The sequence below is a fragment of the Chiroxiphia lanceolata genome, chromosome 1, assembly GCF_009829145.1.
Source record: "Chiroxiphia lanceolata isolate bChiLan1 chromosome 1, bChiLan1.pri, whole genome shotgun sequence".
Lineage (NCBI taxonomy): Eukaryota > Metazoa > Chordata > Aves > Passeriformes > Pipridae > Chiroxiphia > Chiroxiphia lanceolata.
The window spans coordinates 8,720,579-8,745,106 of NC_045637.1; the positions used below are offsets into that span (position 1 = coordinate 8,720,579).

The following is a 24,528-nucleotide window of genomic DNA, read 5'->3' on the forward strand; positions in this document are numbered from 1 at the left end:
CTGGTGAGGCCACACCTGGAGCGCTGTGTCCAGTTCTGGGCCCCTCAGTTCAGGAGGGATATTGAGGTGCTGGAGCAGGTCCAGATAAGAGCAAAGAGGCTGGGGAAGGGACTCGAGCACAAGTCCTATGAGGAGAGGCTGAGGGAGCTGGGGTTGTTTAGTCTGGAGGAGTCTCAGGGGAGATGTCATCACTCTCCACAACTACCTGACAGGAGGTTGTAGCCAGGTGGGGGTTGGTCTCTTCTCCCAGGCAACCAGCAGTAGGACAAGAGAGCATGGTCTTAAGCTGTGCCAGAGGAGGTTTAGGTTGGATATTAGGAAGAAATCTTTTACAGAAAGAGTAATCAAACGTTGGAATGGACTGTCCAGGGAGGTGGTGGATTCACCATCCCTGGAGGTTTTTAAGATGAGACTGGATGTGGCACTTAGTGCCATTACCTGGTAACCACGGCGGTGTTGGATCAAGGGTTGGCCTTGATGATCTCAGAGGTCTTTTCCAACCCAGTTTATTCTATGATTCATGATTCTGTGATTCTAGTCAGGAATTTAATAGAGTGTTTGCAGGGTCCCAGATTCAATTCTCACTTCTGCTGAGCAAGTTCAAAGCCACATATCCTGCCTTCCAGCCTAAGCTGTAGCTTACTTGGCAGAGTATCTGCCTCTTCTCCTCTTCCTAAGAGTTACAATTTTCAAAGAAAAACTTGACAACTGTCAGGATTCATTATGCCAGTGGTTAGAGAAGTCCTCTGCGAGGTGGTGACGTGGTGGCCAGATCTTTCCCCAAGTTTAGTTTATATATTATATTTGAAGGCTGTTTCACGTACATCATTAGTTTTATTCTGGTAGGACAAATCACCAATAATATTCCCAAACACTCTGCTTTGTTGATTTCAGATTACTGATGGTTTCTCAGTTTTTAGGAGTTAAGGCCACTCTCACATGTGAAGCTTCTTCCCTTGACAGCATCACACCATGGTCGTGCAGTGAGGCTGCTGGACAGCCTGCAATGCACCTATACTATATGGAGAGGGGTATGCTATAGGGAGGGTGAGGAAGAGAGGTGACATGGCAAAACTAGGATGAAGAATAAAGAAAGATTCAGTTAGGAACGGATGACAACAATATTTATACAAAATACTCTCTGTGTATTCAGCAGAGGACCTACTGTGGGGTCCCTTGGGAAAACAAGAGTATCACTTCATAAATAGCCACGTAGTAGCATCAAATGAGATCATTCCATACACAGACAAGCTGAATTCTGCAACTTCTACTTAAGTGCTTGCTTTGCAACCCAAATAGCATTTATTTTAATGGCACTTAAGAATAAATAAAGATGAAAAGAGTAACAGTGCCCCACAGCATATTAAATTGGGCCATTTCTCCTTGCAAGTGGTTTAACTTAAGGCACTTGAGCCTCTGCCTCATGTTCCCACAGCTTTCAGACAGCAAGCTAGCTTTGTTCTTTTAAAGAGGGTTATGAAAATGCAAACTAACAAGTCGCACTAAAGTTTAAAAGTAATTAGCTTGGAAGACCAGTGTCAACATAAATGATATTAAAATGTCTAGCCAAGTGCTATGTAAACTACTGCAGCACTGGAGAGTGAAGACATCTAAATAACATGGGCACAAGAGAAATCTTAAATAGGTGTAGATAGAAAAGAAAATTCTCATCCATTCAAAATCACTGCCTCAAAGCCAGTAAGTCTAAGTTGTATAAGTACTATTTCATCTATTTTCAAATAAGGTCTAATAGAAGATGACTGGGTCACTATCATTCTCCAAAGCAAGAGAAAAATTGCTAGCTCACTTCAGAACATATCTTTTCCTTTTGAGCAGCTGAATTTTTGGCATACCACAGCTCAGCCCTGTTTGGAGCCTTGTAAAAGTCATTTCTTTGAGCCTATCAGTAGCCAAACGGAGCACTGTGAACATTCTCGCTGGAGCTGCCAGCGAAACAACGGCTCCCCGAGGATTAACTTCTTCTCAGTTAGAAAGAAAGTGAGCCTGTGTTACCACAGCATAATGGCCTTCATCTGTAACCCAGATCTGAGCTGGTTTCTTTCAAATGCCTTCTCACTGTGCTATCAGGAAAGCCATGCAGTGTTCAGCGAACTTCACAGGATCAATGGTGCCATTGGGAACCTGCTGTCCTTTCCCTGAGCCCTTTTGGAGAAAGCCCGAGAAAAAGGAAAGGGTCTCAAATATCTTTCCTGGAGAGAGAGGTATGGGGCAGTACAGGGAGCAGGGAACAAGCACATCTTTCTCATCAGGAAACAGTATGATAAACATCCCTGTGTGCTTTGCTGCCCTGACGTGTGGATCCAGGGGACAGGAAGGGCGGCGCTCACTGCAGTTTCTGGTCACTCAGCCTTTGACAGCAAGGGAGCAGGAGCAACTGTGGTGTGTTATATGGCAGCCCAAAGTGCTGATAACTGCCTGCAAACATCCATGTCTCCTCCTGTCTGAGGCTGGGTCTAAAATAAAACCAGGGAAGGTGACCTTAAAGGCCGCTGCCTTCCAGCTTGTTCTGCACCCAAGGGAACAAGGCATTTGCATCACCCACGGGCATATAGGCCTTTCTGTCTAAAATACAATACAGTTTGTCCTGCTGAACATTTTTGAGGTAAGTTTCTAACATGAGGGATGACACAGAGCCTGAGTCTGCAAATGCTTGTGTGAAAAAAAAAATAGTTTTTACTCCCATGAGACAGTCTGCTGGCAGATCACCAGTCACAGTGCTGGAGCAGGAAGGAATAAATCCCAGAACTCATCCACACTGAAGGCCACTCACTGTAACTGGGGTACAACTGCACTGACCTCTAAAGGGGGAAGTGTTAAATTAATGTTCAGTCCTTAGAAAACATCACCCCATTTATTTTGAGAGCTGTGGACTCCTGATGACTTAGACTACATTCTGGTTCTTTGTGGGAGATTTATCAGATGTATGGTAGGAATCTGAAAGACTGTCTGGAACTGGTAAGGGTAGGTAAGTTGGAAACGGAAAACTTAATTTAGACATCTAATGATAAGTGCTCCAGTTCAGAAGAACATTCCTCCATAGTCGGAGAAGTAAACTATCAGAGACCAACCCCCCCTTTGCTTATCTGAACTGTTTATTTGAGGTACCTACATCTATTCATTTACTCCACAGCATGCCCAAGCAGTCAGCCCTGGTTTTACAAATTCTACATCCAAGAAACATAATAAAATACATCTCCTTACCTGCTCTGTGAGGAGCTCTCAGGTACATGGTACATGAAGACATTTCCTCGAGAAGCAGCAGCCCAGTAACTGGCCATATTTATGATGGGACATGTGATAAACTGGTCACTGATAAAAAAGGAGGAGCAGGGAACAGACACAGTCATGTAATGGAAAAAAGGAAAGAACCCCCACAACTAACAGACCACTCTCTATCTTGATAATTTTCTTTAAATATTCCAAAACAGCTCATATCTCTGCCTTCAAATCCACTGAAGGAAACCACATTTACCATCTACGAGTGCAGTATCACTTAGAATTCACTAAAATTGCTGTTTTATGGAGTGTTGAACAACAGTGGTGATAGTAAATAAGCCAGATCTGACACACGAGGACTATCCTGGCCAAAAAAACAATCCCATTTTATTCTAGTTTATGGGGGCCCTTGCTTATAATAGAATAAAGCTCCTTCTGGCACCACTAGGTTGCAATGACATCTAATAAAAGTTTTTATATATTCCCTGGATTAAGGGCCAAAAATATAATTTCTGAATTTGGATCTGTGTGATTTCTTTGGGTAAAGTTTCCAATGCTGGAAGAGGCAAGAGACCACTTTTGAAGATAACCTGCAGGGCTCATCAATACGGAATATCTGGTGCAATACATTTGGGAGACAAAGGTTAACCAAAAAGAGTGCAATGAGATAGCTAAATGTTCAGTTTAACACCAGGTAATGTAATGCAAAAGGTATGAGTGAAGCAACTGTATCCAAACCTTCCTACTTTCCACAGCCCCAAGAAGGGGGGCTGGAACGTGGGGTCAGCAGTAGCTGGAAGAAGCACAAGCTGTTCAAGGGGGGCAGGTAGAAAACAGGACACCTTACTGCAGTAACACCTTACTTGTTATGATTCCTCAAGGCAATACTATATATACACATATCATCATTCGCACTCTTCACGTGCCCAAAGACTCAGTACATGCTTTGGGCATTTATATACCCTTACCCACATAAGTGCACACAAACATATCTGCTGAGGAAGTGGGAGGTTTCAATTCTCAGTTTAGTGAATCTGAAACAGCAGCTTCTCCTTCAGACTTGGTAGGTAAAAAAAAAATAAAAATAAATGACTGGTGCAAGAAAGAACAGTGTCAGAGAAGCATGAAAACACATTGCTATATTTAACTGGTATGGTTATGACAGGCACTGTTTGGGTATCTATCTTGGTTCAGCAGAGTTTATTTTAAGCCCATCGGTGAGACCACAAGCTATGGGCTGACTGACCACAGGGCTCTTTGACAGTTATGGTTGACAACACCCTTATGAAATGAAAATTACCGATCTTCACACAGCATGGGGTTTTAGAAGAGCAGATGGTCTTTGAAAACTAGGGAGTCTGGGGAGAGCATTAGCTCTCGAGAAATGCTTTGAGATACATTTCATCATTTAAAACTGATTCTCAGTTGCTGCTATGGGGGAAAAAATAGTCAGCTATTCTGGGGAGGTAAAAAAACTTAAATACATAGTAACCACAAAAATGAAAAAGCTGTTTCTTATAGGCATGGAATACCAGAGTTTACAAAAAAAAAAAAAAAAGAAAATTAAACTAATTTTATACTTAGGAAAAAAATACAAGAATTCAGTGGAAATATTTTAAAACTATGAAATATGCACAATGCATGTAGCTTATAACTACCACTTATGTTGCTATATCACACTTTGTAATTCCTGTTAAAACTTTAGCAGTCAATTATAACTTCCTGAACTAGAACTTTTCTAAGCTTACACACCTATGCTGGTAGTAAGGTTTTTGTTAAAAAGAAACAGAACTAAGGGAAAAGAACCCCAGCACCCAAACCAACTAACCAAACATCAAAAAACCTGAACAATCCCCTCTTTTCTTCACCATTTATATGATAGTGATGTAGGTGACTGTCATTCCGCACCTGCTGTCTCCCTTTTCTTTCTGCTGTAGCTGGAGTACATTCCAAAGTGTTTAAAGTAAAGATTATCATCAGATGTCCTGCTCTTACTGCTCATCCTTCCTGCTCAAGAATAAGCCATCCACTTCTTTCCTTAGCCAAGGCATTTGCCTCATATCATAAAGGAGTAGGGAATCCCTGTGCCCAGGAGGCTGTCACAGGCGCTTGCAAGGAACTGTTGGTGTATCACATTCCTGCTGGAAGTGAGCTCTGTGCCAGCCCTTGCAGCTTTGCAAAAGTCAATGTTTGCACCACGCTGAGCCCTGGGCTATATGTCGATGATCAAACGTGACAGCCCTGTGTTATAACAGCTCCTCACAGAGCTATGAGGGGAGACTTCATCGCAGTCTACAATTTCCTTGGGAGAGGAAGAGGAGGGGCAGACACTGATCTCTTCTTTGTGATTACCACTGACAGAACCCAAGGGTTCTGTCAAGGTCTGAAGGCCTGAAGTTGTGTCAGGGGAGGTTTAGGTTAGACATTAGAAAAAAGTTATTCACCCAGAGGGTGGTTGGGCACTGGAACAGGCTCCACAGAGAATTGGTCACAGCACCAAGCCTGACAGAGTTCAAGCATTTGGACAATAGGCCACATGGTGTGACTCTTGGTGATGGTCCTGTGCAGGGCCAAGAGTTGGACTCAATGATTCCTGTGTCTCTTCCAACTCTGTGATTCTGTATCTCTAGATGAGAAGAAGGGTTAAAATTTATGTCCTTCAGTGGTTTATTATGGCTTAAAACCTTACTGATCTGATTAAAGAATTATGGAAGGAGATGGAAGGAGACTGAAGACGAGTTCTAGCTTTAACGCCCATGAACCATAGTGCTTCCAGAGGTACTGCAGGCAGTGTCTCCAGATGTCATAGTGATGGGTGGCCTGTCCCTGGGACAGGCTACAGGGGAGGACAAATGTCATGGTGTGAGAGTTGACAAATAGCACAAAGCTCAACCCACAGCCTTCTGTCTTGTTTACTCCATGACCTCAATGCACTGGTACACCTGGACCACCCAGAAACTACTGTCCACTTTCTTGGAGCAGATGTTTCCATGCAAATCTTGGCTCCTGTTCATCTCCTGCTCCCTAAAGCTGCCCTGGAGTGATGCTCTGCAGCTCCGATGGAGGAATAAAAGGAAAACCCTGTTCCTGAGGTGTTGTGGAGAGGGTCACAGTGGGACAGAAAACTTAACACTGAGACTGCAGATATCGGGAGCTTGTAGCTATTATGTCTCAGTTAAGAACAGAGGTGAAACATCTTGGACTGGCACATTAGGACTCAAGCTACCAGTTTATGAACCACATCACATTAGAAATGTAAAGAGTTTTCATAATGCATCTGCTCATGAAGCAGAGACAGGAATAGAGAAAGAGGTTTTGATTCATTTTTGGAAAATCTGTTCCACTTAAACATTCAGTCCCTGAGTTTGCACAGAGGCAGAAAACAGGAAATTTCTCCTCAGTTTGCCTTCTTTCAGAAAAACTGAAACACTCCCCACCCCTCAGTTTAAGATCTGTAACTGGCTAAAGCAAACTGGTTGCCTGTGGGGGAGACAGCAAACTCCAGTCTTCTCTGCAGACCAAACCAGCATGTGACCCAAGCTAAAGACATCCACCAGGCTCTGTGGCCAACCATAGGTGTCATGACTGCTGTGGAGTCCTAGTTCAACCGGGCAATGAACCCTTCCAACTGACTGATATCCAGAACTGCTTGACCCCAATGCCAGGGTTTGACACTGATACCCAGTTAGGGTCAAAGCTATGCATACATACAAGGTGGTGTGAAAGTGGCCTGCTGCTCATCTTCCACCTCCCAATGGTCCATAAAATGTTTCAGTGCAAAGTATAGGAGTGTATATACTGGAGGTAAGTTGCTCATGACTCTGCTGACATGTATGAAGTGCTAGAGTGTGTCCAGAGAAGGGCAACAGAGCTGGTGAAGGGTCTGGAGCACAAGTCTGAAGAGGAGCAGCCAAGGGAGCTGTGAGTGCTTATCCTGGAGAAAAAGAGGCTCAGGGGGAACTTTATTGCTCTCTACAATTGCCTGAAAGGAGGCTGTAGTAAGGTGAGGGTTGGTTTCTTCTCCCAAGTAATACTTGAGAGGAAATGGCATCAAGTTGTGCCTGACATTGTGAAGAAATATATTTTGCAGGTTTCATAATGAAAAAATTAATGTAATTGCTGAAATCAAAGTTTTCAAACTTGACCACTGAGGAAAAGTATCTAACTGTATAATTAGGTGACTGTTTGGGAATAAAAGCCAGTCTATTAGTTCTTCTACTGTCACAGGGATGAGAGGACTCAAGAAATAGTTGATGCAGAGTATGCAAACAACCCAGTCATCTTTGATGTGAAAGAGTACATAAATAAGCATTAGTAGTCTGAATCCAATATACAGTTCTGGAAAGACACATCAAACTTTTAACAAGGCACAAAAATCAGTTCTATTTCCATTTACCAATGACACTGGAAACCTCACAGAAAATGAAATCATATTGCCCATTTTTTGTTCATTTGCATAAGAATTTCTCAAGTTTTTCAGAATATAAATACAGACTGTAGATAAGTAAAATAAACCTTGTTCAACTCCAATCACACAGTTGTAATAGGATGACTTTCTTACCGGGTAGCATTTTCCAAAGCCCTGGAAAAGGATGAATAATCATCAGTTGAATGTTCGAGGGAGTAATACCATGTAGCTGCATCTTCAATGAACGAGTTGGACTCTTCTCCTCCTAGAGAATTTTGTAGAGCCTGATAAAAGGCTGTTTTGCTGTTGGTTCTTCCTTGACTTTCTTCAAATTTCTGAGAATAAAATGCATACATGGAATTTAGAAACAAAAACAAAAGATTCACTTTTTGGTGAAACAATATAGGCTCAGATCTCCCTCTGCTGGAACAAGTCCTCTCTGCTGTGATCCCTGATTCCTAGGGGATTAAGTAGGGGACAGTCCTACTTTCGTTTTCCCAAAACTGTCACCGACCAGAAGCATTGGCTTCTTCTAAGTATAGTATAGGACTGAAACCTTCATCTAGTAATTCCAAATCATAGGTACCACGCTGAGCAGATGGAGCTCTAATAGCACAGAAATCCTGTTGGCTCTCACAGAAGTAGTTCCCAGGGATAGCTCTCCACTGTGTGTCCAATTCTGTCTTTCTGATGAATTCCCTGAGAGAAAACTAGAGGGGAGAGAGGGAGATTTTCCTATTTCCCTTTGAAAATTCCAGAAAGTAAACATGTTGTATAACCATTTCATGGCTATATCAATTTGTCTCTTCTGGGAACACCTACAAAAAATGTGGTTGCTGTAAGTTCTGCATTTAGGTCCCTTTCTGGAATAATATCTGCCTTAGCCCTGGAAGAGAAATTCCATTTCTCCAAATCCCAATGCAAGGAACAGCCGTGATCTTCAAGCTTCATAACTGCTAGGGCCTTTCAAAGAAACCAACAGTGAAACACCCTTTTCCTGTGGTCTGAAACCTTTCTTAACATGAAGGCACATTCCCCAGAGCAAAGTGCCCATGTCACAGGGACAATCTTCTATGCCAAACTGCGTACCCAAACACACTTTTATCAAAGCTAGACTGCTGGAATTTTTCAGGACATCTTTCTTTGACAAAGTTTTTTATTTTGTCAATTCATTTTTTTTAATTTTTTCTAAAGAATTTATTTCAAGTTCAGAAACACAGCAACTTCCCTGAACTTTCCTGTTCGTCAAGTCCTTTCTAAAGAGGGCACCATGTAGGTGCATGTTGGGTGAAACTTGGATAAGAACTCCAGAGAAAAAGATCTAATAAACCACCTCTATTATTTTGGGCAGTCAGTCTGATGCAAAATAGGCCAGTGTCTGCCCAGTCTGGTTAGTGTTGATGCTTTACTGAAAATATTATTTTGATGGCCCACAGCTGGTTTTCATCACACTTCTAGAAGGTCTTTCCACAACCCTATACAGAAAGTACAAATGGAATAATTACTTTTCAATAGATTCACAGAAATCAAAGACGGAAAATAAGTTCCCGATGTGCTGAGGCCGAGGTTTGTCCTTAGTGACATATTCTAATGCTCTGTGCACTTTGATTAAGTAATTTTGAGGGATTTCAAAACACTACCAAATATCCCAAGGTCCAAGAAGATCTTGGAAATCTTCCTTGTACTTGTAAAAAATTCCTCTTTTGCTAGATTTTGGCCTATGCATTGTGAAAGAGTCATGTGGTGGCAGTTTTAGTAATACAGCTGTACTTTGAAAAAGATGGGCAACTCACTCATGACACGTCACTTCATGTGCATAAATGCCACATAAGAAACTGCATAGCACACTTGCCTGCAGAATCGTTCAGCTTAAATACAGCAAGGACACGCATATTCTTCTGCAAGAAATAGAAATGATCACTGAAGACCTGACTGAAAGTTCACTGAATTCAAAAGAAATCTTTCCATCACAGCTTTGGCACACATCAATTCAGACTCCTACCAACCAGCAGAAGCAGTGCTTCATCTAAATAGGGATCTCTCATTTGGTGTCTGGGGTTAGCAGTTATGGGTAAGAACAGATGCAAAGCCCAAGCTTTTGTGTATAAATCATGCATGAACAAGTAACTTTCATGTAATACTTTAATTTTATTGGCTTTCTAAAATGGATTTGTTACCTTATTCTACACCTGTCATGGATACTTAAACCAGAGAGAAATCTTAGGGTATTGATTATGTACTAGGAACTGTTCCTTCACTGTGTCATTGATGGCCAAGTGTCAAATAAACATTAAGGTTGAAAACCACAGAGAAGGAGATGGATCATTATACAAAACACACAGTTAAGCTGAGGAACTCTTTGCCACATTGTTTTGTGGAAGCCAAATTGGTGGAGATGAAGTTTCACGAATGAGTTTTTTAATTAAAAAAAATAAAATTATTTGATGGTTATTAGATATAGAAAGACCAATTCAGGCTAGGAAGTCTCTGAGCTGCAAAGTGCTAGAGGTTTGCAGAGCATTTAGCAGAAGTATCATATTTGCTTACCCTATTTTTACAAACAGCCTCTCTTAACCCCACTGCTGAAAACACCATTTTGTGCTAAGGGCCTTTTACCTGGCTCAGTGCAGTCAGCCTTAGGTATTTAATGTCAGAGGTCAAGCAGACAAGGCAGAAGGCTGGCTTGGCTGAACAGGGATCTTACCTTGGAAATAAGGCAAAAAAAGAAGGTATATACCCAAGGTCCGGTGATATGGGAAGAATACAGAGATGCTGCTTGCCACTGTAGAGAGAAAATTTGTGTGGCCAAAGCTCTGCTGGAGTTGAAGCTGGTCATGAATGTGGGGAATAATAAAAAGAGGTTTTTTCAAACGTATTAATGGCAAAAGGCAGTGTAGAATAAACATCAGCCCCTTACAGGATGAGGATGGTCGCCTCAAACAGGGACACAGACAAGGCAAAGGTGTTTAATACATTCTTTTGCCTCTGTCTTCAACACAGATAACAAATCAAGGGGATCTCAGTGTCCTGAGCTGGAGGACCATGACTGCGAGAATGATCAACTCCCAGTCTACCCTGAAATTGTGTGGGATCTGCTGCTCCAGCTGGATCCCAATAAATCTATGGGACCTGACGGGATTTCATCTAAGAGCTGCTGATGTCATTGCAATGCCTCTCTCAACTATTTTCAAGTAGTCTTGGGAATCTGGAGAGGTCCCAGCTGACTGGAAGGTGGTGAATGTTGTCCTGATTTTCAAGAGGGGCAATAAAGAGGACCCTGGAAACTACAGGCCTGTCAGTCTCACCAGTGCTTGCTAAAACCACGGAAAAGATTATTCTGAGATATTGAAAACCATCTGGAGGACAATGCAGCCATTGGTCACAGCCAGTATGTTTTCATGAGGGGAAAGTCCTGCCTGTCGAACAGGATCAAGGGAAGTCAGCTGAAGTAATCTTTTTGGATTTCAGTAAAGCTTTCAATACTGTCTCTCACAGGATCCCCCTGGACAAATGTGCAGCTCATAGCTGGAAAACCATGTTAAACAGTGAGTGAGCAACTGGTTCACAGGTCATGCACGAAGAGTTATAGTGAACGGGGTAACATCAAGCTGGTGACCTGTTCACTAGTGGGGTTCTGCAGGACTCCATCTGAGGCCCTATTCTCTTCAACATCTTCATTAACTCCTTGGACATAGGACTTGAAGGAACACTGAGTTTGCCAACAACACCAAATCGGGAGGAGCTGTCAACTGCCTCCAGGGTAGAGAGGCCCTGCAGAGAGACCAAATTAGAAAGATGGGCAATCACCAACTGTGTGCATTTTAACAAGGGCAAGTGCTGGACTCTGCAGCTGGAATGGTGAAACCCTGTTTGTGTGTATAGACTGGGAAATGAGAGGCTGGAGAGCAGCACTGCAGGAAGAGACCTGGGGGTCCTGGTCAATGGCAAGGTGAATATGAATCGGCAGTGCCCTGCAGCCAGGAGGGCAGTTAAAGGCTGACAGACCTCAGCCTATCATTGTAAGCAATTAAACCATGTCCTGAGCTGTATCAGCCAAAGCATCACCAGTCAGTTGAAGGAGAGGATTGTCCTGCTCTGCTCTGCTCTGCACTGGGGCAGCCTCACCTTGAATATTGTGGCAGTTCTGGGCACCAAAATATAAAAAAGACATTAAGCTGTTAAAAAGCATTCAAAGGAGGCCAATGAGGATGGTGAAGGGCCTTGAGAGGAAGTCTTATAAGGAGCATCTGAGGTCACTTAAGTTGTTCAGCCTGGAGAAAAGGAGACTGAGGGGAGACCTTATTGTGGACTTCAACATCCTCACAAGAGGAAGTGGAGGGGTAGATACAGATCTCTTCACTCTCATGACCAGTGAAATGGTCCCAAAGAAATGGCACAAAGCTGAGCTGGAGGAGGTTTAGGTTAAATACCAGGAAAAGTTTTTTCATCCAGAGGGTGGTTGGGCACTGGAACAGGCTCTCCAGGGCAGTGGTCACAGCACCAAGCCTAATAGAGTTCAAGAAGCATTTGGACAATGCTCTCAGACACGTGCTATGACTCTTAGGCTGTCCTGTGCAGGTTCAGGAGTTGGACTCCACAATCCTGATGAGTCCCTTCCAACTCAGCATATTCTACGATTCTATTCTATGATTCTATGATTTACTGTGCCTATGTAGCAGTTTCTGCGATCTCCAAAATGCCCCAAAAACTCTGGTGACCTTTCTCAGCAATAACTGATAATAGAGAGGGGTCCCCGAGTTGTGTTGAGTCAGATGAAAGAGGACTCAACTGGCAGAAATGGATAAGAAACGGAACTGACATTTGTAATATATTTTAAGAATTTTCCTCCCCCAGACAGCACTAAAATAGCACAATCTGAAAGAATTTCTGAAGTGTCCCTTTGGTTACAATATAATATAATTTAAACTTCTGACTTGAACATGATAGCCCCAAACAAAGCAATACATTCAAAATGAAATTCACTAAACATTAAAAAGACAAAACGTTTTAACTTCTCAGAAATTGATTCAATTAGACCAATCTTCCATCTCCAACAAATGTTTCCCATTAGAAAATATACAACCAACAAACAATCTTCAAATTACAGTAGATACAACAGCTACTACCAGATTAATAGAAACAGTTGCACATCATGTAAAGTAATTTACATTCTGCTAACCTTTAAAGAGGCATTAGAAACTGACCTCAGAGTTATAGTGGGGTTTTCAACCTTTTTTAGAAAGCATGTAAGAAAATCATTAAAGTCAGCAGGTGCACTCCCTTCTACTCTTCTGGTGATGCAAAGTCATCACAAACATTGCTTAAATAATGCTTACTGTTCTTGCTGCAGGATACCTACCGGAGCATATGAATGAATCCAGTCCAGGGTTTTATTTAAAAAGAAATTGTAGCAGTAGGTAGACCAGACATTTACATCTTCCAAGGGGCAAAATGTACTTTTTCTGACAAACTGGAATAGTGATAACACTAACAGAGATCTTAGGCCTTATACGGCTTTTGACAAATACTGTCACAAAGGATGGTAAAAGACCTGACAGCCATTCAGCAGAGTCTTCTAAGAATTCCATCTAGTTGCAAGACGAAGTAAAGAGCTGATATCAGCCTATTCTCCTCACTAATGGGATTTATCAGGACACTGCTCCCCTGGTCACTACAATAAATATACATATATCTGCCACCTGTTGTACATTGCTGAATTCCTTTTTCCATAAAGAAATTAACTGATTGCAATACAGTGTAGGATGGAAGTTCTGGTCTGCATAGGTCCAGTTGTTTACACGAAGTGAACAAATTAGATTTCTATCTATCCAGTCCCCTATGTCCTGGTTTCGAGTTTTGCATCCAACTAGATTGTACTAAGGAGGGAAAGAAAAAGAAAGAAAATGCAAAAAGAACAGCCTTAATACTTCAATTAAATCGTTGTAGTGTGGAAATTACACAGTAGGCCCTGAACATATGGAGGATGTGGACTGGATTATACTGACCTACATGCTTAGAGAGACAAACACAGACATTGAGCCACATGAGTGAATCCATATATTTAATGTCATTAGGTCCTCCCACCTGAGCATCCCATATAGCACAGGGACAAAATTTTGTCAGTTGGGAATTGAAATCAACATTTTCAGAGACTTCTGCTCAGCTGCCCTAATCTATGACTGCTCAAAGCTAATATTCCCTAAAGGTCTGCCATGGGAATTGTAGTGAATGGGTTCAGGCTTAACTACTCCATATGCCACACAATAGTGCATTATGGTACCACTTGCCAGTCCCCTAACAAACTCTGCTTTGTTTCTCACTTAGTTTCAACCATCTGATGGCTTCACTGGGGATGAGTAGGAAGCACTGCAGGAAGTGCTGAATCTGTTTTAGTTCACATGAATAAGCATTTCAGTGAATGCCATAAAATGGACATTTCCACAGGCAAGACGTTGAGCACATCCTACTCCCTGCTGCATCATTGGGAGACCTCAGCCTTTAACTGTAGGCAAATAGAACAGAAATGTTTTGCCAATACTTAAGTGATGCCTTCTGTCTTTCTAGTTCATTTTTAATAGCAAAGACCTTAATAGGCACAAGCAGTGTTGCCATGGGAGTACAGACACCCAGCACAACAAGTGTCAGTAAGTCCCCAGAGAACAACATGGTGCCAACTGGATTTACCACCTTTAGGTCTAGTTGCAGTCTAGAGGTTTTACTCTCACTTCTACGACTCATCTGCTAAGAGTTTATAAAACCTGCATGCAACTCCAGTCTAAAGTGATAAGATTTGCATCACATCTCAAGCCTGCTTATATCCAAATGGATAAAAGTATATCCTCATCACTTCACAGGATCAGTATTCATAGAGGTCAGGATTAACAGAGCAAGCCCTTGACTGAATTGGCCAACACAGTTATTCCCAGGAGCTGGCAGAGTAAGTCAGCAGGAATTAGGGTTTTCTAACCCCCACTCTTTGCATTAACTACACTGAAATCAGTCACCCTACAGAAGATGGAAATGAAGGACTTTGTCAATTACATACACATGCCACAGCACCTTTTAGCTGTGTTTATCTACTGAAATACATGCATGGTTCTTCTCTCTACAGAGTTGGAATATAACCACAGATGGATTTTTGTCCCAGGGAGGTTTGGTCCCCCTCTTTGTAGAACAGATTAAATACTCTGGTTGCAGTCAGAGGTAAACTAGGAACTGGTTCTTCAAGTTGAGTTCAGTACTCTGTCCACCAGCTAATCCTTCCAGACTCCTTAGTGCAACAGTAAAACCAGCTTTGGGTTTCTTACCAAAGATGCAAAACAGATTATCTCAAAAGAACCCTTAAAATTAATAAAGTAGAAGAGTGGGTACGGTGTGGGTAGTCTCAAATCCTTCTTCGAGGTCTATTGTGGGGATGAGGACATTTAGCACAGATCATAAGGTCCTTATGATATTATGACAGAGGAAATGGGGCACAAACTTCCAGATAACAACCACCATCTGAACTAGTTTCTATCACTGTGGCTTACTCAGGACTTCATCTGACTGACTGCAACCATACATGGTCATGGCTATGACATAGAAATTCTTCTGAGAACCTGGAGAATGCATGTTGTTAAATAGCTTAATAAGCATTGCAGTTTCCCAGCAATTAATACACTAAACTGTGTCAACAAGGGAGAAATCAGGAAACTTTAACCTTGCAGCACGTCTTTAAGAAAACAATCCAGACAGGAACACAGATTGGTTTAAAACCACTCTTGTTCCCTCAAGTCTTAAAAACCTGGAGGCCACAGGAAAACAGAACTAGAGGAAAATGTGCATTTAAAAATCATCAGTTCTACCAAGACCGTGAAAACAGTTTAAGAAAGTCAGAAGGAAAGAAAACAGAATAGAACCACCTACCATGATTATGAGTTTTCGGACACAGATGGAATTTGACTTAAGGCATTAGGACAAAGTAAGGTAGCTATTACTATAATAGGTAGTAAAGAAGTTAATTATCCTTCTAAGTAAGGATAGTTAAACCTTAATAGTAATTAGAAACTTGGGGACAAACTTATTAGTAGTGCCTGTTGCAATGGGACATGGGATAATGGTTTTAGACTAGAAGTGGTAGATTAGTGGATAGAATATCAGGAAGAAGCTTATTACAATGAGGGTGGTGAAATACTGGGACAAATTGCCCAGAAAGGTGGTGGATGTTACCATCCCTGGAAACGTTCAAGGTCAGGTTGGACAGGGCTCTGAGCAGCCTATCTCTTTGCAGGAGGAATTGGACTAGATGAGCTTTAAAGGACCCTTTCAACCCAAACCATTCATGATTCAATGATAAACTTTGACAAGGAAGATCAGAGGATCCCCCAAACAGGTCTCAGGTTGAGGTAGATATGACCCTTTCTTAGGGTTGAGTTGCACCAACTTTTTGAGTTCCCTTCCAATCTTATTTTCTGCAAGCCTTTAAATAAACAAGATATTTCAGATTTTCTTTTTTGGAAAGGCAACATTTTTTCTACTAAGCTCTGAGTTACAAGTGTTTTTTCTTTCCATTTCAACTGACACTGCTGGGATTTAGCACTTTTGCCTTTCATCAACACCATGATTTGTTGCATAATCTTTAAAACATCACAGAATTTCATTTCAATTTTCCAGACAACTGTCATATGCGGAAACAGTTGTAAAGGAAAGAATTTCACTTCCTAGTCTCATCACAGGACTTATATTGAGGCTACTGAGGTTTCTTCTCCTCTTACAAAGTCTGGATCATGTCTGCAGGCCTCCAGCATCACAGTATATCTTCTATGCCTTCTTCCTATGACTTCCTCTTTTAATTGATTCCAAAAGAGGAAAGATACATAAAATAAGAGCAGGAATCTTATGATGAGACTAAACAGGTAATATAAACTTAATTCGGGTGGTCAAAGGGGTACTTTTGCCATTAATTCTGAAGTAAATTGGTCTATGTGTATTGGCTACCAACAAAGAGAAGTTGGGACTGAACTTTCACAGCCAAGACATGAAATCCACAGTTACAGAAAGATAGCAACAGACCTGCAGCTCACTTAGAAAACCCTCAAAACAATCCCTGCTGTGTTACATTCTCCTGTTGATTTCTAGCATATACCTGAGCACTTGCTAATATTTAATTTAATTTGGCACTGTAAACAGAGAAGAGCTATTGCTCCTATCACAGAGAAGGACAAATGAACTAGAAAAGACCAATATGCTGTCTCAGGAACAAATAGTGCCAGAAGGCTCACAAGAAGACGTTAAAATCTCTGTGGATAAACTTTCAGGCTTTTGAGGACTTTTATGTCCAAAGTACAGTATGGATGCAATCCTTTTCATTTCACCAGTTTGTGTCCTGAAACCTCAGACAGTGCTGTTCTTAGTACAGGCAGTCCATATTCAGAATCATCGTTATGAATCATCTTAAAGGCAACAGAGAAAACAGGTTACCAAAAAAACCCTATCCCAAAATGCTGACTAATCCTGCTGCAAAGTGAAGAACTTCATAAACCAAGTTATGAGCTTGGTTTCTGCTTGTGAGATATTACTGAGATTGAAATACAAATAGGCTTTTGGAGACTGTAAAACATAATGCTAAATCCCTGCTGATCTCCCTCCTTTTCATATGTCCCCAGGAAATGTTAATCAACAAATATGATAATGAACAAGACTGGTTGGAGATGGACAATGCCTTTGCATATTTCCATGTAGTATAATTCACAACTTGTAGAAATCAAAAACATCTATTCTTGCCGCATATGATTACTGTCATCACTATAGCATTAGTTCATTAACAGTGAGTGTCCTCCTACCTTAATTGCCTTAGCTCTGCTGATGAGCCCATCTTGCTGAGCACTTCCAATGAGCAGATCTACTTTCCGAAGCTGAGGGCGCCGTAGGGCTTCGGCCTAAAGGTTCCTGCAGGTAAATTCCATCCACCACTGGACCCCAGTACTGGAATGGGCCACTTATAGCTAGCAGCATCTGTTAGCAAAAAAAAAGCAAGAATTGTGCAGTTAAATTAGCTTACCCTTTCATTTCCATTTTATTTATGCTTAAGACAACTGATTCTGATACCCTTCAAAGGAACAAATGATCAGTTAATATATAGTGCAAGCTCACCACTGGGAGGAAACAATGGTTTTGCTGACAGTCTCAGTAAGTCAAACAGGCTGAGAAGAGACCAAAAGAATTGATGGTCTTATAGATATAAAAATATTATTTTAAATAAGGGATTGGCTCCATGCTGATCTTGATAAGAAAATTTATTGTCTAGTGGGCTTTTAATTTTTGGGTAAAAGATCCATCTCTAGAATTATTTATACTGCAGCTTTCCCAAGTCTCCACTTCAGATACAAAACACTGGCATCCCTACCCACTTCCTTTCCTGCATAAATTCAGTTATTGAATCTACAGACACGACTTCCTCTAGAGTAAAACCAAGGGACAGATAAAAAGGGAACTGAAGAAGGCAAAAATATCTTTAGATTTATTTAGGAGACATGGTCAAAGCAGTGTAAAAGGAATTTAGTGTAAGGAGAATCATAGCTCAGAAGTGGATGTCATGGACATCAACTTCCCCCTACCAAAATAGTCTAGTTCCTCATTCACAAGGATTGAGAATAATTTATTTTTTTTAAGATTTCTCATATCTTTGTGTCAATGCAAACTTTTTGGTTTTCTTGCCAATGGCATATATTTTGCTATGTTGTACCTTAGTCTGTGCATCATTGAGGACACGAGCAGGCAAACAGGCGGAGGCAGGTTTACAATTCCCTCACTGGTGGATGAAGGGCATCCCACATCTTCAGCCAGGGACTGCTGCTTGGGTCTGTGCTCTTCTCTGTAGTAATACTGGATGCTGGAGAACGAAAAGCTGAACCTCCCTGGAAAAAAAAACCAAACCACAATACCAGTAAATACATTGTCAAAACCACCTGGTTCCTGGTGCAGGTAAAATAGATGAGAGAAAAATCTGTCCCGATGCAGAATGTAAGACACTGGTATTTAATCAATTGAAGCAAGTTCTCATCGACCAAAGCAAAGCGGTGTAGGGTTGGTGGGCTGTTTGCAGATCTGCACGTTTATTTTGGAAGAGCTCCAAAAAGTGTCTATACTATGTCTCCAACCAAGTCACAAACCTGTCTGAAAACTTTGCGGAAGGAGAACATTGAGAAGGAGTAGATACAAAGAAGGTGCTGTGAGGCACAGGAGGGGATGAGGACCCCCATCTTAAGAGAGGAAATTATAAATAGAGTTTATTATAACTGTGATAAACAAGGACTGAGAGTAGGGCCTGTGTTCCTAAAGAGAGAATTTATATCCTGGGACAACGCTCGTACAAGGACATGGGCATTAAGTATTATATTGAATGCAAATTAATTTCAGCTAGAAATCCTAAGACAGCTAACCCAAGGAGCAGTGAGGGTTGGAAGAGCTATGAACTCAGGTAGTAGGAACAAAAGACTAAACCAAACTACAAAAGATCAACCAGAGCACGAAGACTAAAATCAGAGCACAGGGCTACAGTCCAATCTCTATCCCAGACTCTTCGTTTCTTTGCTACATCTGCACCAACATATAAAATGTCTGTACCAAGAAAAGATGGTACAACATTTTTGAGTAGGTGTGAAAACTTCTAATGAAAATGCAGATAAATTAGTATAAATCTGATAAGATCTGGCCTAGAACAGAAAGGTTGGAATAGCTCTGACATGTTTCAATGACTAATTTCTAAACATTTACATCAGTTTACTATAACAACTGTTAATATTAGCTTCTGTCCTCTAAAAAAACCCACCCTTAGACGTACGATATGAAAGACCCTGATCTATTCTACCGATTAACTTACTTCTTCCTGAATTTGCTCAAAGCATAACTACAAGTCTGCAAAAGCAAGTTAAAAAGAAACACAAACAAACAGCAAAGCCTAATTTGAAACTGTCTCAAAACTCTGAGGCCAGAGAACCTGTGCAGCTTGGCCAGAATGCAGGAGATTTTTTATATTTCAAACAAGCAGAGTCATGGTACTAACAGGATACCATTGCTCACAACTGGAGAAATTGGTTTCCAAATATAATTAAGAAGAGGTTATTGTTGGGTATAGAGTGACAGTCTTTTTAATTCATTGTCTTGCAGCAATTTCCAGTGCTACTACCCTTCCTGAAAGACTTTCTTCCTCCTTTTTTAAGGGAACTGGAAATACGCACTGTTATTAGCTTAATGCGCTGAGAAGCAGGATGGTTGCAAATAACCGAAGTAAACCACTTTTATTTCCAATCCTGGGCCCACTGGAAGAAGACCATTTTTCCCATGCTCCATTTTTAAGAGGGTGAAGAACCTTAACGAAGACGAAATACAACACACTTGGTCTTATTCCTCACCTTCTGCACTCAATTAGGATGAGAACTCAAGTGAGCCATGGGCTTTATCTTCCTGTGGGATTGCGGTCGCCTATTTTGTGTTTGTAAGGCACGATATTTGCCAGCTGCTGACTAGGTGCACTGACTCAGTTGGGCATGAGAGAGAAAGAAAAATATCCTTGATGAGAGTATCTCATGTGTGGGTGGGTCTCCAGCACGCAGAGTGAGAATGATGTCTTTTCACCTGGCCTTCGGAAGAACATGTTCACCACAGATAGGATGAGTGAGACTAGAAAAGGATGGCACAGCATGCCGGCTTCCCTCAGAAGAGTAGCTTCCTTGCATTTCATTTGGAGCAAGAAATTATGTACATCCTTGGTATAGCAGCAAAATTAAATCTCGGAGTGAGCAATATTTAATCCACTATATGGCAAACATTTCTTCCCCATCAGATCTGAACATGCTCAGCATGCTTTATCAAGTATCCAATACCTCCACATGGCATTCATTTAAAAACAAAACAAAGCCAAACCATCAAAAATATAAAGGGCTCAGCTTCCCAAACTCTGAGAGCTTCACAAATTTGAAAATGGAAATTCCTGTGGAAATTCTGAAGCTGTCCCATTAAAGGCCAAGTTTGGTAGGAAAAGATGAGTACTGAGATCAGATGGACATACAGAACACAGAAATTCACTGGGACAAGCAAAACATCCTGGTTGGAGCTTGATTTTGAACACATCTCCTTCCAGAGGTTTTAAAAGCTGTGCAAAGTCTCCCTATCTCTGAGATATCTACAACCTAAAGACTGTCCTTGGGTCATGTACTGAGTCAAATGACAACTGCAAAACTTCTGGACGGACACGTCCCACAGTATCCACTGCAGGGGTAGAACTAAGGCCTGGACAGGAAACCTTCATGTCACAGCACTGGATATGTATGGGCTAACAATAGATACGATCAAAGCTCGATGACCAAAATAAAACCCAAAACTTCTACAGATACATTTGTGAGGTAAGTAGGGCTCTTGTTTGAAGCCTTACTCTGATTGTGGATATTTTCTTCTTTCCATGAGTGATTAGAAGAGGTTTATGTGGTCTTTTTTATTCTGTTTTTTTTTCTTCCATTTTCCATGGTAATGGCCATTTCCCCATTTTGCTTTTTTTGATAACATTCATATTCAGGGAGCAGGTCTGGCATTTGGGGTTTGAAAGAAATGTGTTATCTACTACTTCTAATAATGTTTAACCTTTACTAGGACTGGAAGCAGGTGATAGAGAAGCTTGGGACATCATTCAAGCAGTATTTGAAAGAAACAGCATTATGTTCCCTTCCCAGGTGCATCCAAAATATGTTCCAGGCTTTGAAAACATGGCTCCTCTTACTGTAGAAGTTAGGCAAGCAAAACTGTACCAGTTCTCTGTTTTTCAAATTCACATAAAAATTTAGGCCCATTATTTCCTCATCCTTGCCAAAAAAACCACAAACCCTCAGGAACAAATAAGTGAGAAAAGAAGCTGTGACTGCCCAGAATTAATTTTCTTTCTTTTTGAGCCTACAGTTTTCATATTAAACAAAAATCTTCCCTAAAGGCTGTAGCCACAGGCTCAGGACACAGAGGATAACACAGCTACACTCAGCATTTCTCTCTTTCCCTATAAAACTATAATTTATTTGTGTGATTAGTCCCAGAAACCAGCAATGGAGGACTTGTGTGCTTTAAAAAATAGGACTATTTAGGCAGAAGCAGAAATAGTGGAGGACCTGTTTATTTCCATTACACGCACCCATATTACCATCGACATGACAGAATCATGAATCAGAAAACCAAAAATCATGAGATCAGCTTAGAAATAACAAACACTGTGTTCTTTTTGTTAGTCCTCTGTTTTTTAATTCTCCAGGAATTCTCCTTTACCTATCAAGAGCTAAAAAGTTCACTTTTAAAACTAACAGCTGAAACCTTCAGATATTCCTGCAGAGTTGTTTTTTGAAAGCAAACCTCTAAAAAATATGACATATACAGTAAAATTGTGAACATTAGCCACCCTGTTGTCACTGGGTATTTCCTATCTCAGCATCATTTGGAAGGGTTTTACAGGGAACCAGAGTCACACACAGTTCCTGCTTTAGCTGTCCTTACAGATGGACCCACTGTCAACAGAGGAAGTGTTGATTACATTTTTGACAACGACCCAGACAAAAGTGTTCAGTACTGAACTGCTAAGAAAAAGCACAGTACACAACAGCAATGTTACGCTGCTCTCTGAAATTCATAGGAATAGCAGGAACATTACAATGTTGGGCAGTAGTACCTGCTGCAACGAGTGATGCCACTGAAAACGGGAGGCAAAGCCTTCAGTAATATTTAGTTCAGGGACCAGGGCATTGTCAGCATTTCCTCATTTCTCTTTTCAAAATTAGAGATTCAGCTGGACAGTAGAAATTCAGATACTAGGAAATGCTGTGGCTCACAATGGTGAGAAGGTGATGAACACACCAGTTGGTGTTACATGATGATGAATTCTCACTTTGATGTGAGGCTGTGATCAGCTAGCTGGGGCTGGTGCCTCTTGTAAAAACTTCTCCTTTGGAACATCATAGCTCAAAAGACCTGCACTGTTCCTATCCTGGCCATCCCAATTCTTTCTCCACAAGCCCATGTTGCTATTCTGATGAGATAATAAAAAAGGATATATGGTCCTGTATTTGGGTTGAGTGGCCACTACCAGGTTTTGGTAGTGAGAGGCTACATACAGTAACTGCATTGTGCTGAAGAGTGAGTGGCAGATCTCAGAGGGTCATAATCATGCTTTACTTCTCATTATCCAGCTCTGATTTAATTTCTAATAAATTAAACTAATTTCTTTCTTTTGTCTGTGATGGTAACTTGTGAGCAATCTCTCCCTGTCCTTTTCTTGACCCACAAGCCTTTCACTATATTTTCTCTGCCCTGTCCAGATGAGGAGGGCAGTGACAGAGCAGCTTTGGTGGGCGCCTGGTGTCCAGTCAGAGTCAACCCTCCACAGGACTATCACTGTCATCTGCCCCTCTGTCTCCCAACATACCCAGAAAAGACAATTGCCATATAAACTGCAGTGGTGAATATCTTTTGATTTCTCATTTAGTTTGGAAACTCACTTCTGAAAAAATTTTCAAAACTCATTCAGAACACATCTAATGATTAGAAACTTCACTGGACTTATTTTTATCAGCCACACTCTGCAAACCCCAAACCACCTTCCTCTTCTCACATCACAGCCTTTTGTTTTTCCAACCTGACTTTAAAATTAAATTCTTGCTTGAGCCACATTTTTCTTTTCAACCCATGCAGTTTCTCTGATGGCTGCAACCAAAGCAGGTTTTCTTTCTGCCCTGAACCCTGCTATAGACAATGCAAACAGCAATTACAGTAACACCACCCCAAAACTGAGATCAAAGACATCTAATGCAAACAGCCAGAGCAATTAAATGTCCTGAGAATTCTATTTTCCCAAAAGAGCCAGCTGTACAGCAATATTTTATTTGTTAAAAATAGGTACTCTCCAGGCTCAGCAGCACACAGTTCCCAGCCAGAAGTATCTGTCAGACCATCTGGTTTGACCTCCGGGATAGCCAGGGCTCTTCCATTTCCTGACTGCTGAGTTCAAGTGCTTCCTATCACTTAAACCATAGCTTGTGTTTGACTAAAGTCTGATCTTGCATGAAGCATTTAAGCTGGGCTCAGAGACCCTGAGAAATGGATACCACAGCCTTCTCCTTTTCAGTGTGGGCCTAAAGATAATCACTCCCCTGACAGAAAACGGCACCTTATTTCTGTTTGAGGCTGTCTTCAGTTTCAGTTAATGCCAGATTAAAAATACTGTTTAACTCCTGTTTTTTCTCCCTGCAAAAATAAGCAAGCTGCAACTAAGTGATCACTAACTCTCTTTTCACATTAGCTTAACACATTATTCTCTAAAAGAGTGGATTTAAATTATTTTCAGAAGTTGTTTTCAATGTGGAGCCTATTTGCTTCTTTCTTGCAGGGTTTTTTTCAGTATCCTGTACTGCTTTTCCTTAGACATCCAATTCTGCAGAGTGGCAAGTGCTTACAAGACATCAAGGCTGCAGGGCCTTGATGACATTGGTGTCATTTTCCCAGGCTTTTACAAAGTCTGGCTTCCAGAGCCCCGAGGAGTAGAAATCTTTGGGACCAACTCAGGGAGTGTCTGTCACAGCTAAGAAGCCATGGTGTAGACACATGGCAAACGCAAGCACAGGGAGGGTAACAGTAAATTGGCAGGCCAGTCCAGCAATGGAAAGGTAGGCTGAGATACAAACACTTTTCCCTCCATAACTCTCTACCAGAACTGTAATTTCCAGATAAAAATGGGGAAGAGGGGAGGGTCCTCTCTCTTACATGAAAAATCACATTTTGAAGAAGGAAGATTTCTTTTTCATACATCAGCCTTTGCAAACCCCTCTTTGCTGTCATCAGAGGCAGACCTGCAAGTGCAATGTTCCTCTCTCAAG

At 41.3% G+C, this 24,528-nt stretch overlaps 1 protein-coding gene across 1 annotated transcript in view; it reads right to left on the reverse strand.

Moving 5' to 3' along the window:
* TG (thyroglobulin) overlaps nt 1-24,528 on the reverse strand; it is a 148,299-nt gene that overhangs the window by 14,848 nt on the left and 108,923 nt on the right. The window contains 5 exon segments of the mRNA XM_032707121.1: nt 3,223-3,330; nt 7,799-7,980; nt 17,467-17,556; nt 17,558-17,638; nt 18,436-18,540. Of these exon segments, the coding sequence (XP_032563012.1) occupies nt 3,223-3,330; nt 7,799-7,980; nt 17,467-17,556; nt 17,558-17,638; nt 18,436-18,540 (566 nt within the window).